The sequence below is a fragment of the Bacillus rossius genome, chromosome 1, assembly GCF_032445375.1.
Source record: "Bacillus rossius redtenbacheri isolate Brsri chromosome 1, Brsri_v3, whole genome shotgun sequence".
Classification (NCBI taxonomy): Eukaryota; Metazoa; Arthropoda; class Insecta; order Phasmatodea; family Bacillidae; genus Bacillus; species Bacillus rossius.
The window spans coordinates 226,687,943-226,706,821 of record NC_086330.1 but is presented as its reverse complement, the minus strand read 5'-3'; the positions used below and the strand labels follow the sequence as shown (position 1 = coordinate 226,706,821).

At 41.0% G+C, this 18,879-nt stretch overlaps 1 protein-coding gene across 1 annotated transcript in view; it reads right to left on the bottom strand.

The window, feature by feature from the left end:
* LOC134527334 (protein espinas-like) overlaps nt 1-18,879 on the bottom strand; it is a 1,109,625-nt gene that overhangs the window by 41,331 nt on the left and 1,049,415 nt on the right. Inside the window, exon 6 of the mRNA XM_063359914.1 lies at nt 878-1,081. Coding sequence (XP_063215984.1) covers nt 878-1,081 — 204 coding nt within the window. The remainder of the gene's footprint in view (nt 1-877; nt 1,082-18,879) is intronic.

Here is an 18,879-nt window from a genome sequence, read left to right as displayed (position 1 = left end):
GCAGTGTTATTGGCAGGGCAAGTACTATGAATGAGACGGGAAGGAACAAAGGCAGGGCAGAACTGTGGAAGCGAGGACAGTGGTAGGGGAGGCACTGAGGAAGAAAGAGGGCAATGACAGTGTCCGAGTAGGGAATGTGAAAGATACAGGAAGGGAAAGTGCCGGGCAACAACTGTTGAAGGGGAAAGGCATAGTGGTAAAGTCTGAAATTTAGAATATATGATGCAGGAACAGTGCAGGATAGGAACTGCGAAAGAGAGGGGGCAGTTACAGTGGAGAGTACGGAAAGTGGCAGGTTAGGGACTTTTAGGAGACGGGGGAAATGCTAGTACAGATTAGGAGCTGTACTAGGGACAGATGCAAGGAGGGGGCAGTTACAGTGGCAGGGTGGGGACTGTTGAAAAGAGAGGCTAGGGGCAGTACAGGGCAGAGACTGTGAAATAGACGGGAAGGTGCAGTGTCAGGGTAGGGACAGTGGGAGGGATGGAAAGGGACAAAGAACCTGGTAGGGACTGTGAAATAGAGGGGGAAGCGACAGGGCGGTGTAGAGACTGTGGAAGAGATGGGATGGTACAGTGGCAGGGTAGGGTGTGTGGAAGTGAGGGACAGGTACAGTGGCAGCACAGGTTCTGGAAGATAGGGAAATTATATTTGGAAGGTCGGGTTCTTTGGAAGAGTGGAGAAAGGACAGTGACAGGGCAGGCTGTGGAAGGAGGGGGCACGGTGGATGAGAGGAGGCTGTTCATTGGCACGGTAGGGACAGTGGGAGGGACGAAAAGGAACAAAAGGCAGGGTAAGAAATGTGAAACATAGAGGGCAGTCCCAGTTGTAGGACAGGCACCGTTGAGACGGGAAGGTACAGTGGCAAGGCAGTCACCTCGTCACAGGCAGAGCAGCGCGGCTTGAGTGTCTCGGCGTGATGTCGGCCGCAGTACAGCTTGCCGTCGCGGAAGAAGTATATGAGATCGACTAGTAGCTCCTTGCACACGCTGCAGGTGAAGCAGGCGGGGTGCCAGCAGGTGTTGGGGCCGGCCCGCGACGCGAACACAGCTACGTCACCACCGGACAGCCGCTCCTGGCACTGCAACCACACCACTGCACTTCACTGCCTGCTGCCCGTCACGGCACAAGCTTCTAGAGTTCTGCCGAGGAAACTAACTTACAACTTCAACTGTACCTAGGCTTTCAGCAATGTCCTTAACCTTTGCCATGGTGCTCCTTATTCTAGCAATATTATGTTTAAAATTCTGGATTTTTAAAAAAGATAAATAAAACATTCAGATGAAAATATTTAAAAAAATTAAAATTAAAATAATAAAATTTTCCACAGTTAAACAAAAGAATTTATAAAAATATTGTAGAACAACATTGCCGTTTCTGGTCAGAAATAAGTTAAATAATACCCGACATGATTCAGACAGAATATGCAAGCAATGTGTCAGATAAGCTTCTTACCTATTACCACATGTGCACAGGAACTATACTCACCATTTATTTGATTTATTAATATGTACCTAAGTCCATTAAGACTGTATGATTACAAATAAATTATATTTTCAAAACCTGCTTATCATAATCAAAGCCCTAAAGAAACTTACTTGGCACAAACTTGTCTTAACTTAAGGTTTTTAAAGCAACATAAACTAAACTACTACAGTAAATATGCGAAATATGTGTCACAGGAACATCTACCTTCTTTTTAAACACAAAACTCTTTATGAGACGTCAAGCGAGGAACTAATTATCCAAAATTGCAGCTAGTTTAATGAAAGTGCGATCACGTTAATTCATCCCAGGTTAAGGGCAGCAATATTTACAAAAATGGGTTTTACAGTGTTGAACATGCTGCATGTGTGCGAAAACTATTGTTATTTGAAAATTATTTAAAGTGTTCAGTAGCCTACAGCACGATTTTTCATATCGTCGGTATACTGCAAAAGTGAACAAGTCAAAAAGTGGCAAAACTGAATAAGTTAACTCCATCAATTTTTATAAAAAAATATTTTAGTTATTGAGGCTTAGTTTGAAAGGCGACATTTTAAATCCTTGTCTACTGATTGAGATACTGACTTGGGCATTTTTGAATAATACTTCTGCCTTTTATTCGGCAGATACTAATTATATATTAATTTTTGCCATTTTTATATGTTAACATTCGTAACGATTGTAAAGTAAGCACAATAAACTGGCACTTAAGTGTACAATAATTGCTGAATCTCCCTAAATATGTTTATAAACTGCATGGTCAACCCTGACTAGCCATAAAGCCTACTGGCAGTCCACATTATATGGCCTACCTGCAGTCCGCATTATATAGCCCACCTGCAGTCCGCATTATATAGCCCACCTGCAGTCCGCATTATATAGCCCACCTGCAGTCCGCATTATATGGCCTACCTGAAGTCCGCATTATATAGCCCACCTGCAGTCCGCATTATATAGCCCACCTGCAGTCGGCATTATATGGCCTACCTGCAGTCCGCATTATATAGCCCACCTGCAGTCCGCATTATATAGCCCACCTGCAGTCCGCATTATATAGCCCACCTGCAGTCCGCATTATATAGCCTACCTGCAGTCCGCATTATATAGCCCACCTGCAGTCCGCATTATATGACCTACCTGCAGTCCGTATTATATGGCCCACCTGCAGTCCGCATTATATGGCATACCTGTAGTCCGCAAATAAATGACCTACCTGCAGTCCGCAAATAAATGACCTACCTGCAGTCCGCATTATATGGCCTACATGCAATCCGCATTATATGGCCTGATCTGCAGTTTGTGACTTCACGGAACTTAAAATTACTATCAGTAAATATTCAGTTTTGTCGATCACATCTGCATTATTTTGGGGGCCTAGTGCAGTAAGTAATTCGCTATTTCAGTGGTCATGATAGAACATTATAACTGGACTGAATACCCAACAAGTCACTTTTTTGGTCTGGACCATGCTTAAAAAGCTTTGTGGCAAATGTTGCTGAAATTATATTTCCAACGACATTCTGTTTGACATATAAACATATCAATTAATAAATAACAGTTTAAAAAACTAAAAAAACACGCTTTTATAGAACATCCAACTAAAAAATAGAAAATAAATTTTAATAAATTTAATTTAAAAATAGTGTAAAATAAAAAAATGTATTTTATTAAAAAAATAACGTGGGGTGCATGGTGTCAATAGTTGTAATTATTTTACTGACAGATATGAGTAGAAGGATTATCATTTTGATAATATCTTAAAAAGCACCCCAAGCGTTTTTTTTAAATAAAATAAATTTTTTTATTTTACACTATTTTTAAATTAAATTAATTAAAATTTACTTATTTTCTATTTTTTAGTTGGATTTTCTATAAAAGTGTGTTTTTTAGTTTTTTAAACTGTTATTTATTTTTTTACTTTTTAGTTTTGTTTATTTATAAAAGCGTGTTTTTTAAATTTTTTTAAACTGTTACCGGTATTTGTTCTAATCTACTATTAATTCCATGATAACTATAAGTAACTGTATTTATTTCACAAATTATTAATGTGAACAGCTGTATTGATAGTCAAATCTCGATTTTAGAAGCCATTAAATTTTTTTAACGTTATCAATATATACAGTGAGACTTAATGGTATAAGGTTATTGACGAACAAGTGATATCGACCAGTCTTACATACTGTACGAAATTACTGCTGTGAAGCAGGAAAGGATGGGAGTTACGGATTAATTATTACGTGAAGCGTTCCACATTTACGTAACAGGAATTTTGGGAAGGATAAGGATTGAGAAAGGATGAGGAAAGGACCTTCTCAATGAGAGTGTATACAATACGTGAGAAAAGTTCGGATAGACCGGACTGGGATTCGAACCCAGAGCCTTCCGATGACATGTCGGCTGCTCTACCATCGGGCGCTCGATGTACGATAAATATGATACAAAGCGCCCCACGCTTTTTTCACAATAATACTAGTATTTTTCATTTATTATTGTTTTAAGCTTATTTTAAAAATTATTTCCTCAATTTCTTCCAGGTAAAAATCCTTAAACTGTAAGTTTTGCTCTCTATCCAAATATGTTTTTGATATATCATCTGTCAAACTTATCCATTTTTTCCGTGTTTGATGTCTTTTATTTAAGGAGTTACTGACCTAGGCATAGTTTGGAGTATTTGTAACTGCTTGGTGTAGATTTGCAGGTTGGTGTTCGAGTGGAATTTCAAAAATCTGCCCATCAGGTGTAGCTATTGAGGTTATGCATATGGTGTTTGATTTCCCATCTGCTGTTGGTTTCACAGCAAAATCAAACTTCAATTTTTCCATGTTTCGAGAAATATTTGCATAAAATGTTGTTTTATAATAATGTTTCACTCTTGGTTAATTGGCAAAATGAAACAAAGACGTAATTGTGTTTCTCTATTTAACGAAAGAAACAACATTTAAAGCCCTTATTTCAGGTTTTTTTCTTCATATTATTACAAATATAGAAAATATTCTCTTCAAGAAAGTATATTGTTTACAATAATCATAACCCACTCTCACTTTTCATTTAAGTAAATGTCACAATATTTAGTAGGCTTTGTTTATATCGCGCCAAAGACAAACTGAAAGAAAAGAGTGCGCACATTGTAAAGAAAACCATTTCGGTCATGTGCGAACTCTTTTCTTGTGAAATTATATAAATTGACAAAAATCTTTTTTTGCAAATTTAATAATGGAATAATCTTATCAAATTAGTGTATTGTCATCGGTCCTCGATAAATCTACAAAGTTTGAATGAAATCTGGCCTTTTAAAGTGGGTCAAAATCGCACCCAAAGGAGTCGGTTACAAACATACAAACAAACATACAAACAAACAAACATACAAACAAACATACAGGTGAAGCTAATATAAAGCGTGTAAAAATACTACATATACACGTACATGAAACCGTGTATTAATCAACAAATGGTAGACACCTGAGTGCATATTGAAAATGTAAAATCCGCCCTTCTATTGTAAATAATGTTTCATTCTGATCTTTATGATTTGTTGTCTATTGTACAGACATAAGACAGTCATCACCACTTAGGAAACGAAAGAAATAATCTAAATGCAAAAGATAATTCAAATTTACTTAAATAATAAAATGGTTCACACAAGTTACGTAGTTATTACTTAATGTGGTGCACCACGATTTTAATTACATTACTAAAACCGTAGTACAAATCTTATACGCATTTTAAATTCACCTTAGATAGCATAAGTCTTAGGTTTACCAAAGCTAACAAATAAATTAAAAATACTTTCATTCAAATACACACGTCTGCATATTTTCTTATAAACACTTTTAACAACCAGACCATGACTAAGCCGACTCAAAATAATGTATTATTGAATGTCTCTGAGTGAATTATTGGGCTCTAAAGTTGAAGCTAGGCAGTCAATAAAAATTATACTAAAAATGAGAGTACTAAATCACAAGGAAAATGAGTTACTTAGACGTAACGGGGTAACAGGAACAGGTACTGCTGCGTGTAAAATTTCTGCAGCCTAAAATCTGTACATCAGCAGGCAGTCTCGAGACAGTTGCATACAGTTGGGGCGGGATTTACAGCAATAACGAGTTCTCTCCTGTTGTAATGCGCGCAATATTGTATGGTTTGTAGTAAATGAGTCTTTCCTACTGTTGTACATCTAATGCGTGCAAAACAGCAGTCAACTCCGCGCCAGGTCTCGGAAGCAAATGCCTAATTAAAATATTTTGGAGACTGGCAATCAAAAAACATAGTGTGTTTAGTATGAAGAAGCAAAAATTGAAATAACATGATTTTGGTGAATTAAAAAGAAAGTTTGTGTTTACAATTGGATACGGAGATACGTATTACGGCACGAGCGGAAGAAACGAGTGTAATGTACTCTGTCATTGCAGGGGTTACCATGTGCCCGCCGTTAACGTACTATAAATAAAAGTTTGAAGGGTGCCGATGCAACCCGGAACGAGTGTTCAGGGGGTTAGCGGGGAAGCGACAACTCGCTACCAGCACCAGCGGTGCATACCCGGAGCAGCGAGGAACATCGCCGGCGACTCGCCCGCCCGAACGAGCCTCGGGAACTCGCCTGGGAGCTGGCGATCACACGTATTGGTTTAGAGATATCTCGTTGCAATAGCCAATGGGAGCATTTGTGAAGCAAGAGCCGTATATTATAATCTGTGCTTGGGCGATATGCTATATGTTGTGCTTGTCCATAAACGTGCCTCCTCTATTCTTTCGAGATTTAGAGAAACCCACTGAGTTACCGGGCATGGTCAAAACACCACAATTCATCATGGCACACAAAAATCGTCAATCCTCACACTGGACTCTGCGCTCGGACCTACCATTATATACTACTTATTAACGAATTTATTTTAATATATAAAACTTTAAAAATATAATCTGGTTATGTCTTATAGATATTTTTTAATTTTTTAATTTATGCGACTGTGCTATTGCGGACCAATATGCAGCAAGACTGCATACTAACCTGCATTCCGACAAGTTACTCATTTGTCAAAGCGAGTGATGCCAGGTTTTGATCGGCATTCTCGCCCCTTGAAAGTGACGTCATAGCTGTCACGACCACATGAAATGCTGTTGAGTCGAGAACGGCGATGACATAATTTTAAATATTTTTCCTCCTTCACATTTACTACTGTGACACGCCACGGAAATTACACTGTTCTATTTTCGTTTATCAAACATTTATAAAGAAATAAAAAAAAACACGTGTAACTTACAACACGTGATAGAAGTGGAACATCTTTGGCGGTTTAAACCCTGCCTCGTAAGTATCGTAAGGGGTAAAACAGCTGAGAGAGAGAGAGAGAATTTTCTAAATAAACATGAACTAACAATATTATTACTTACTTGAAAATAACTGCTCACGATATCAATAATTATTGATCAATCAATAATTATTAATTTAAATACTTACACCATAAAGAAAAACTGTGTGTATTACTGTTTCCTCAAACAATTACGCCATTTGTAACATGCCAAATCTCTGAACGAAATATGAAATTCATAACAGGTGTGCGGGAAATGCAGGGATTCTCTAAACAGCGTCTCTTCGCAAGGATGTACGCGATCGCGCCGGTAGCAAATATAAAAATTCAAGGCACTCACAGCTGACTGAATAGGATACTTATATCTATTGTCTAAAACAAGTGCATGCGCAAACTCTTTGTCGTATTCTTTCGTTCATATATTTCTCTCAGTTCTTTTCTTTGGGGTGGGGGTTGGGGGATTAATCACACAAAGATAACAAACAGGGACCCAGCAACATATATAGCATTGTGCTCTCTTTATATTTATTTTGCAAAGTAAGTAGTCTCTGTGCTTTTCGCGTCAGGAACGTTTTACATCAATGTTTTACGAAAACGTTGCATTAAAATTCGGCCTTGAAATTTTACCCTCATTGCGTTCAAAGAAGTTTCACTTGAAAATTTTTTTGGCTTTCCTTGCAAGTCACTGATTTACATAACATTAATTAATATTCATAGATGACAGTATTGGAAGGTATGTTATTGGGAAAACCTTGGTAGTTGATGCAAAAGCTAGCAAATATTTTCGGAAAGCTAGGCACATCTCCACCCGGCATACTCGCAAGCACAGCTCCTCTCAGCGGGCGGCGCGGTATGAAGTGTTCTCAACAGGAGACCAGAGGCACTGGCTCCATTAGGGTCGCTCTCATATAAAGTGGCGTCCCCTCTTCCAGCCCCCCTCCCCCACCGGGCGGCCTATAAACGGCGCTCATAATTCACGCGACGACGCTCGTTTGTTTCGAGGCGCCATCGACCCGCGCCCTTTCAACGCCACTTGTACCCGACAGATTTATTGGCCGGGCGCCGTCACCCCAGCGTCGTGTGTAGCGCGAGTGGCACCCCGCTGGCTCTGCACTCTGCAGTGCTGCTCTCTAGGGGTCGTGCGGCGAACTACCTCGCAGCGAACATCACCTTCAGGCGCCCGCCTACCTAGCTTGAGAACTGCGTTGTAGGGTGTTTGAAATATAAGTTTTTCCAGGAAACTACGACAAACTTTCGAAAACTGTTTTCTAACGAAAAAAAAAAAACACACTTCAGGCAATAACGGAATTCATTTTTCTAATCGAATCGCACATCCAAACCATTATTTTAGAACCCCTCAACTAAGCCATAAACGAGGTTTTCAGGCTGCTGTATCTTACAGTGTATTCGCCGTGTTACGTATGTGACGTAATGTTTAGAGTTTGAATGTAAGTAACTAGGTGTGCGTCGAGTATTGCCCCCTGGTGGCAGGCAACCCGCGTGCCGCTTCCACTACGACTGAGAATGCGCACTCTGCCTCCATGAAGCCCTGAGACATCCTCTTCGGGAGATGTCGCCATGATGCACTTTATTATCGTCTGACAGAGTGTAATACCTCCACTAGAGTCAATCACCAGACCTTAGCGTACACCAACTTGTCGGCCATTTTGAACGTCATATTGAATATCCATAAATATCGACCAAAACTTTCAAATAAAATTACAAAAATCATAAAATAATTATTTCTATTAATATACTGAATAAATAAAACGATTGCTGTCCAAGATTGGATCTTTGGCCGGTGCTAAAAGGTAATTTTAGCTTAAAAATACTTATTAAATTGTACCTCAATCTTTGAATATATATACTGTAAGTAGTATAGGAAAGTATGTCCGGGGACAGGGTTCTGGGTGTGGAGCCGAGAGCCGAGCCACATCTCTGAAGTCACGTCCATCTCTGACGTCACGGCGGCCATCTTGGATGAGCGTAACTGGACACAGTGTAACGGGACATAACGTAACGCGACAAGTAGATCACGGCGGCCATCTTGGATCCGCCATTTTGGATGACGTCATTGTGTTCTCGAACATTCCGGCGATTTCTTTTCCGCCATATTAGATGATGACATCACCGTTGCAATTTTCGTTACGATCGCCATCTTTAAAATCTTTATTTATTATCCAATTTTAATGAAAAAAAAATTAAAATTTATAAAAAAATTCACTTAATAAAATTTAATGAAAAATAATAAAAAAACAAACATTGATGACACGGAGTTCGGAGTCCTCGGTTCGAACCCGACGAGTGCAAAAAAATAAAAATGATGACCAATCCTTCCCCCGTGGTGGCTGCTGGCATACTGACCCCCACCACTTTTTGCCATTCATATATATCGTCACCTAGTATGACGTCATGTCTGCCATCTTGTCTTCGATGCTGGAAGTATTCATCATCATTGTATCGTCGGCGAGAGTGCGCTGACGCCATGTTAGTTTAATTCTTATCTGCTAGAGTGCAGTAGTCATTTATTACTGTGACACCCGCCATCTTGAAATTTGGCCGCCATCTTGAAAATTCATAATTATTAAGCTAGAAATTCGGGAAAAGTTCCAAAATTCATTAAATAAATCACTCATTAATTTACATATTGATTCGATCCGCTCCTGTCCTCGGTTCGATACCCGATCGATGCAATAATGTTTAATTTTATGTAAAAAATTATAATTTCAACAAACCACGTTCAACATTCTTAAAGAGACTTTAAAACCTCTACTACCATCATCCTATCAGACATCAAGACCAACATATTGGTAATTCATAATTTTAATGATAGAGATTCGGGAAAAAGCTCGAAATTCATTAAATAAATTTGTAATCTATATACTGATTGATTAGGTCGACTAAGGTCCTTGGTTCGATCCCTGGCCGATACAAAACAACTTTAATATTTTAAAAAAGTACCACTAAAGTGACATGTTTGAAAAAATAAAAACACCGCAAGTTCTTTTAAAAAAAAAAAATTCATTACATACATACTACACTACTACAAGTACAAAAAAAAATACACAGACAAATTACTAAAGTTTTGTGGATTCCTCTATTTCCGCATCAGCCACCCACGAATTAAAGCGAGGTGGAAAGCCCCACCACTTGACGTAGGACAGTCCATTTCTTCGTTTTATAATCTTCTCCACCAAGTACGTATCGGGATACAACGTAGGCTGAATCTCTTCGGCATAGAAGCCGCCATGGATAGGTTTGTGGTCCAAATCTTCGAGGTAGTAGGTCCTAGGCTCTGATTCACGAACATGTGTCACACGGAAAAGTTCAGGATCCAGTTCGCAGTGAAACCTTTCTCGAATATACCTTTCTGCTTGGAGATTCGCACAATGTCACCGACGTTAGCTTTATGCTTTCGTGGATCTTTCTTCTTCGTGGTGGAAAACACTGTTTGAAGCAGGCGATTGTACGTTACGTCCTTTGGCTTCATTTTCGTGGTAGAATGCACCGTGGAATTATACTCGCTTATTGGTTTCGGCAAGATGTCAAGCCACTTGTAATTTCCGTTAGCCGTGAACTGCCGCCACATCTTGGAACGCAAAGTTCTGTTAAACCTTTCGACAACGGAGGCTTTGACGTTACTAAATGTAGAGTCGTGTTTGATGCCATACTTCTTCATCAAAGCCTTAAAGGTTGCATTGTAGAATTCTTTCCCGAGGTCCGTTTGCAGGTGCGACGGTACACGTCCATCACGCAAAATATTGTTCATGGCCTTGGCTACGTCAGTTGCAGTCTTTGATTTTACAGGTCTCGTCCAAGCGAACTTGCTATAAACATCGATGACTGTCAACATGTACTTGAAACCTTTATTCAATCGGGAATACGGTATCATCTCAACAAGGTCCGCCTGGAATAAATCATAAATTCCACGAACTATGACTTTGCGACGAAGGTATTTTCGTCTAGCAGGAGCATGAAGTTCGCAAGCGATTCCGGTTCGACTCATTGTATGTAGCCGGCTTCCCTCAGTTCTTCAAGTATGGAGACTATTTCGTTGATGTGCGAATAGTTTCCTACACTAAGCGAAGCATGTAGAATTCTAAGGCGATCAACTAATTCATTGGGGTCGTCCCAATATACATAGTCAAATGTCTGACCACTTTCTAGCTTTTTTAAACCTTCGCCATGTATTGTTAGTTCACTGAAGAGATTAGCGAGAATGTCGATTTTTTCATGATCTTCGTCTTTATATACACCACTATCTGGATCGTTATCGCGAAAATGTGCATTGGTTAGCTCTAGCAGTTTTTTGTACTCTTGTAAGTCTTTGTGAGAATATCCTTTAGGCTCCCTGCGAAACAGCAATTCGTACAGTCCCGGAGTCCCGCGCGTTTTGAACTCTGCTACGCGCACGATATTTCCTGGTAGAAAGTCTATTTCTTTAGCACCGAGGAACCACTTATTATGTTTTTTGTACACTCCGTAGGTCGTGTCATTATTCCGGCTCGTAAACGATATCAGGTATGGTCGGACCATTGCATTAACTTGATGTCCCTTTTTCGGTATTTTCTTCTTGTGCATGGACTCTGTACTTGTTAAGTCCTCTTATTCTCGATCTGGTTCATACTTTCTCTTCTTTACAGTTGGCATTTCATCCTCAACTTCTGTCTTCACAATGATGGCTGGTTCTTCCTTGTTTTTAAGTTCGTCGAGGCGACTAGTGATTGGTTTAAATATCTCCTCATTTTCCATCTCACGTGCAAGTCTGGTTCGTCTAGCACGTAAATATTTTTCACGAACAGACTGTATAGCTCGATGAAGGTCACTGGCCAGGTCCGACATTGTACTGGCTGGAAACATATTGCAAGACCTCCTTATATACTTTTTTATTCGTTCACAGAAACTTCTTTCTTGTTTGGCTAAATCTGAATTTGTTGACAAGTGAGATAGTGATGCTTTCAGACTACTTTGAAAAGATCTCAAATCGTCACGTCTTTGTGCATTCGAAACTTCGATCATGTCGCGAATGCGAGAATCCGAGGCTTCCACACACTGATCGATGGCAACGAGATAATCTAGTAATTCGTTTTTCACACTTTCTACTTTTTGAGCCAGTAGCGAAATGTATTTGCGGATAACGTCGTCATGAGACTTGAGAGCAGTACGTAAGTCTCGACTGCTACGACCGAATTTCGAAATGCTATGACTCATGTTTGACGATAAACTGATCGAAACCTCGTCTGTACCTGCCCTTATATAGCGGCCAGTCCTTTACGATGACTAGAAATCCGTGCTCGTTTTTCCAGAACAAGGAGCATATGTCTTTCAATTCCTGGAATGTCATGTCGGTGTTTACGTGATCGTCATAAGCGTGACGTAAATTAAGTTCGTCCATGTGAAACAAAACTATGACATTCGCGTTGCCTCGTAGGAGATGTTTTGGTATTCTACTGTACGTCTGACACAGGTAAACGCAGTCTACCTTGGAGTGTCTGCCCATGGAAAAGTACTCTTGTATTATGCCTTGCTTCTCGCACATTACATCGTCGAAAAGAAACACAGAATTGACTCTTGCTTCGCTTGGAGGTACCACATCCGCATTATCATTAAATGTAAAACACTCCAGACCATCCACCGATTGTAGAACCGTAGCTAGGTGCAGGTACTTTGGCTGTTGCAACGACTTGGAATACAAGTAAACGTTCTCGAACCGAAGACCGTTTGGTTCCTCCAGTAAACTCAGCAGAACGCACGTTTTGCCGCAGTTGTATGGACCCGCCATTATGCAACGTACGGCAGAAGGCAACAGTAAGCCATGTCGTGATTCACGCGCACTAAATACATCGTCTTGCGTAATGTGCACGGGCAAACACACGTCTTGCTTGACGACCTGCATTGTACTAAAGTAATTGTATAAAATAAAACACATTTATACTTTATGGTCAGTTGTGCGTAATGACTCGAAGAGGTAAGAACAAAAAACACATCGGTGCAGGACTCGAGAACTCGCTGATAAACAATCTACCATTCGAGCTACACATTCCCGGCTACAGAATCTGCAGGCCCGGCACTAAACTAGCGAAAAGGTTAGCTCGCGGTGACGTGGGCATTAACTCTCTCGACGAAAAGTGCAAGCAGCACGATATCGCATATTCATTAAGCAAGGATCTGGAATCCAGACACCGGGCCGACGAGATATTGGCACAGGAAGCCGAAGATATAAGTAAATCGTCGAACGCGGGACTAGGAGAGAAAATCACAGCGTGGGGCGTTTCCAAAATCACGAAGGCAAAGACGAAATTAGGACTGGGTGCTCGTCAAGCCAGCTCCATCAAGTCAAAGACTAACTCACGCAAGACCAAAAGCAAGACTGGTGCAGGCATGCAAAAAGCCAAGCAAAAATTACAGACTCTCGACAAGAAGATTATAGGAGGATTTCTTCCTTTGCTTTTGCCTGCATTGGGTGCTCTCGGCGGCCTAATCGGTGCAACGAGCGGTATAGTGCGGGCAGTCAACACTTCGAAGAATGAACGCAAGCAGTTAAAAGAAGCACAGCGACATAATGCAAGCATGGAAGCCATTGCCATCGGTAAAAAAAAATGGCGCAAGACTGTACTTACGGCCTCACAAGACAGGCCAAGGCATGAGAAAGAAACGAATGAAAAAATCCTAAGTTCCCTACCGAAACGACCGCTCACCAACGCAGATTTAATAAAGTATGCACGCAAACTTAAAATACCAAATTTCCGAGGCGTGTTTATGCGAGACACTTTGCCCAGCAAGCCAAAAACACGCGAGCGCGCTATAATTAACTTAGACACGTCGGCGGGTCGTGGCACGCACTGGGTAGCCTATGTAAAGTCTGGAAAAATTGGCCGAGTACTACGATAGTTTTGGAAAATTACGGCCTCCGCCTGAACTGCGACAGTACCTGGGCCGGTCCACTACGTTGTTTTACAATTACGAAACGGAACAGAGGCCTAATCAAACAAACTGCGGACACTTGTGTCTTCGCTGTTTAACAAACAAAAATTAGCTGACAAAATAAAAATTGTTACTTAAAGGTTGTGCAGTGATGATTTATTAGACATGTCGATAACACTTACCTTGACAGGTGACGCATCTGAGCTGTGGGCGGTTCATTTCCCGCCTCTGGATTTAGACGGAGAATGGTGTATCGGACTCGTAGATTTTCAAACGTATAATGCCATACCTAATATCGACGAGGAAAACTGCAAGATCTGCTTCCTGAAAAGCGATGGGACCGCTCATGAAATACGGTTACCTGTTGGCTCTTACGAAATTGACGACATTGCAAATTACATCAGGGATATGTTACCACAGGATGTAGACTTTCAACTGCGTAGAAATCCAAACACTCAAAAAAGCATTCTAACATGTAGTGAAAATGTCGACTTTACGAAACCTGGGACCATAGGTACGATGCTTGGATTCGAATCAAAGGTGTATGATACAGGAAGAACGTACGAATCTACGCGCGCAGTAAACATTTTGCCTGTGAATGTCATAAGAATAAACTGTAATTTGGCAAGTGGAACGTATCTCAACGGAAGACTAAGCAACATGCTGCACGAGTTTTCACCGATGGTCCCGCCAGGATAAAAACTGGTTGAAGTACCGCAAAGTATCATTTACGTTCCAGTCGTCGTGAAGTGCGCACACGAGGTCGTCGTCAGAATCGTTGACCAGCGAGGACGATTGGTGAATTTTCAAGACGAAGAAATTACATTACGTCTGCACTTGAAGCGATGGGCATAAAGTTCGTAACACCGAACAGTTATAAAAGAAGTCGTATTGGCGTTAATAAGAACAGTTCTCTACCAGACATCGGTGCATTAACACCTGACAACATAAAGTATCTTCTCAGTATTGGACAAGTGCCGAATAAATATGGAAGACGAAATCCTCAACATGGAAGATCCGGTCATTTTTGATGACAGCATTACGAAAATGGAATTGCACGAGTACCAGCCTTTCCTGCTCGGGCCGTACGCACTACCATCGGAAGTACGCATTGCAGTACAGCACCAAGATATTTGTACTTTACCTTCACAGTCATTTCTACATATAAGAGGCACGCTTACAAAAGCGGATGGTACACATCCGACAACGACGACAATTTCCTGCAATGGTATTCTTCACCTCTTCGAGCGCATTACTTATGTACTCAATGGCGTCGAGGTAGACCAGACGAGAGATGTAGGCATTACATCTGCTATGAAAAATTACCTTTCGCTCACGCCAAATGAACTGTCTGCTGCATAGATGGCCGGTTGGGCTCTCGAGGATGAATATAAGCCTCCGGATTATGCCGAAGGGAAGTTCGAAGTTTGTGTTCCTCTGTCCATGCTTCTTGGATTCGCTGAGGACTACAAGCATATAATCATTAATTCGAAACAAGAGCTCGTACTGCTTCTAGCCAACAGGCACATTAATGCAATTGTCACCGCTGCAGAAAACCCTCAAGATGTCTCGCTAACACTACAGTCTATCGAGTGGATGCTGCCCCACATCCAAGTGAGCACCGTTGAACGAGTCAAGATGTTGAAGAACATGGAAAATGGCAAGAACTTCGATGTGCCATTCCGATCCTGGAGCCTGGAAACTTATCCTGGCTTGCCTCATAGTCAGCGTATTAATTGGATAGTAAAGTCCAGCTTCGCTACGGAAAAACCAAGATACATCATCGTCGGTCTTCAGACCGGAAGACAACTCAATGCAGGAGTGAGTCGCTCCGTATTCGATAACTGTTAAATACGCAATGTAAAAATATTTTTAAACAGCGAAAGTTATCCGTACGTTGACATGAACATGGACTTTGAAAGTGAAAGATTTCTTCTCGCATATAAAATGTATGCCAAGTTTCAGCAAGCTTACTATGGGCGGAGACAGTCACCGATACTGAGTCCCGACAGTTTCAAGAACAAGGCTCCGTTAATGGTGTTTGACGTTTCCAAACAGGATGATCGAATAAATTCAAACATCATCGACTGTAGGATCGAGATAACGACTAGCGGAAATATTCCGCCAAACACCTATGCTTTTTGTCTGATACTTCACGATCGGCTTGCATCGTACAATTGTCGAGACAAACTTGTGAAAATTCTGATATAAATACCGTTTCGTTTTCGATGGTAATTTAGTTACGACTGAGCATTGCTAGCGACAAGATGTACTGCGACCTGCAAGGTTTCCAGAGCCAAAACGGATTCGTGCTCAAGGAAATTAGCGTCACCTCCGGAGACAAGACTCGAACACGCACTTTCAGACCTCCGTATCCGTGGAAACTACTAGACGAAAAAAGTAAACGGTCGAATGAATGGCTATGTAAATATTATCATGGACTAGAGTGGGACGAAGGAAAAATTCCGTACCACCAAGTGAAAAACACTATTGAAGATTTACTAGTTCAAAACGAAATAATCTATGTTGCCGGACTTGAACAGAAGAAATGGCTGAGCAAGTTGTGTGATGCGTCAGTTGTAATTGTAGACTTACAGACCGACTACGGCTGTCCTTCCCTGCGCAAGCTTAGTGCAATATACGACGTGCAGTCACGTGACAAGTTTGAACGTGTCTGTGCCTGTACAAACTCGCAGTTAATGCAGAAATGGCACACACAGTGTTAGTAGGAGCCTGCATATATATATAAATGACGTACCTACGTACGTGCCTTCAGTTGTCGTTCGAACTACAAGAAGATGTTTACATTTCATCCTGCTAACGTGTACGTGAGCGCAAGACCTAGCTTCAGCAGTGTCGAGTACAGCTACTGGGATTCCGGGTATCTACGTACATATACAGAAACCTGTGATGGAGGCGCTCAGCATTGGCGGTTTGCGCACTTTCCTGTGTCCTACGAACCGACTCAGCAGCTGGTAGATTGTTGCGAACCTGGAAACTGTGCAGTCTATCACATGAGACCACACACAATCCTTCCTGCTAGCATCGCTGAGGTAGTCGCCTCTTCTGCATGTGCAACACCAAACATGGACGTGTTGCAACCTGTTGCGACCTGTGATGCTTCTACGCAGACGTCCGAACGGTGTGCGTCTCGTCGTCGCAGTTCAGGCAGTGAATCTGTCCCAACTAGCACTGAGCCAAAGCCCAGGCGTAGACGTGGTCACAGACGTCATCGACCATGTCTTGTCGGAGTTGTCGACGTCGCAGAAGATGACCAACTGGAAACCTGTGTTCCTGATCGCGTAACCGGCGAACCAGTTGGAACCGGAGTCGATGTTACAGTGCGTGCGGCATTAAAGACTTTGCTTGTGAAAATGCTTGATTCCTTAACCTAATATGTATTTGTGTACTTTTTATAAATAAATGTGTAAAACTTGAAGTTGTGTTTTTTTTATTTCTACAATTTTTAGGTACCTAATAAAAAAATAATTTTAAATACAGACAGTATTTTGACTCATGTAGTATACCAGTAGACCACGGGTATATAAGCGAGGTTCAGACGACTGGACCCGCATTTCACCTCTGGCCGCGGTGCAGTACGGACGTGCTCTCTCTATTAAGTTTCGTGAGATTTAGTTATGTCGACCGGAATAGAATGTTTACCGTCAGCAGCGGGGACCTCGATGGCAGCAACGATGATGGAGTCGGAGATCCCGATACCGACTGCAGAGGAGACCGCGACAGCGGTGGAGATCCCGATACCGGCTGCAGAGGAGACAACGATACGTGCTGTTCCATCATCAGCTGAAGTTTCATCTGCATTCCAGACTTCAATTAATGAAGAGCGTACAGCGCATCAATGCAAATATTGTGGCGCATCTTTTACTAAACCTACAAATGCGCGCAGACATGAAAGAAGCAGCTGTCAGAATAATGCTCAAAGAATAATGTTTCAGTGTATAAAATGTAATAAACTAATTTCACGTCTCGATAGCTTACATCATCATTATAAAAAATGCTCCGAGAAAGTTAAGTGCTAGTATAATGAACATGGTTATTGTTTTGCACATGTGTTGTACCAGCTGATGAGACTATATAAGTGAGACCCTGGTGATATGAACTTCAGTCCGTCTCTGACTGCGGTGATGAACGGATCGGATAGTTAGACTTGTATAACATAATAGACCAGTATCTAGCTATTCTTGAGAACTCGATGGCATCATTATCTCTATCTACACCAACCTGGATCGAACGTCTACCATCATCAGTGCAGAGCACGATGACAACGGTGTCTACAGCTACACCTGCTCTCTCAGCACAGCAGGAGATTTCGATGCGTGCAACATCTTCTGCAGAGCAGACCTCAACGGCTTCAGAAGTTAACATGTCAGCAGTGTTACAATGGTTGTCAACAGTTCCAGTGTCATTGATGAAGGAAGGAGCATCCAGCGGTGTTCCATAACCCGACTGCTCGTACTGTGAGAAGATCAAAAACTTGAAATTACGGGATTATGTAATACACAATTGTAGTAATAACTCTGAACGCATTAAATATCAGTGCATCAGATGTTTAAGCAAATTTGTACAATATGGAAGATTAAAACGGCACCTCAGGAATTGTGATAGACTGGCTGTACATTCATCGGAATCAAGCTGTATAAATGTAACAAAACATTGGCAAATATTCAACGTGCACAACGACACGAAATATATCACTGTCCTTTTAATGAAGTCGATAATTCGTCTTTGTGTGAAAATTGTGGTGTACCAATATGTCGACCTGATAAACTGAATAGACATTTAAAGTCATGTAAAAGGCTTACTTCGTCCATTTAGAAGACTGTTTGAATCGAGGAATCCACAAAACTTTAGTAATTTGTCTGTGTATTTTTTTTGTACTTGTAGTAGTGTAGTATGTATGTAAAAAATTTTTTTTTAAAAAAGAACTTGCGGTGTTTTTATTTTTTCAAACCTGTCACTTTAGTGGTACTTTTTTAAAATATTAAAGTTGTTTTGTATCGGCCAGGCATCGAACCAAGGACCTTAGTCAACCTAATCAATCAGTATATAGATTACAAATTTATTTAATGAATTTCGAGCTTTTTCCCGAATCTCTAGCATTAAAATTATGAATTACCAATATGTTGGTCTTAATGTCTGA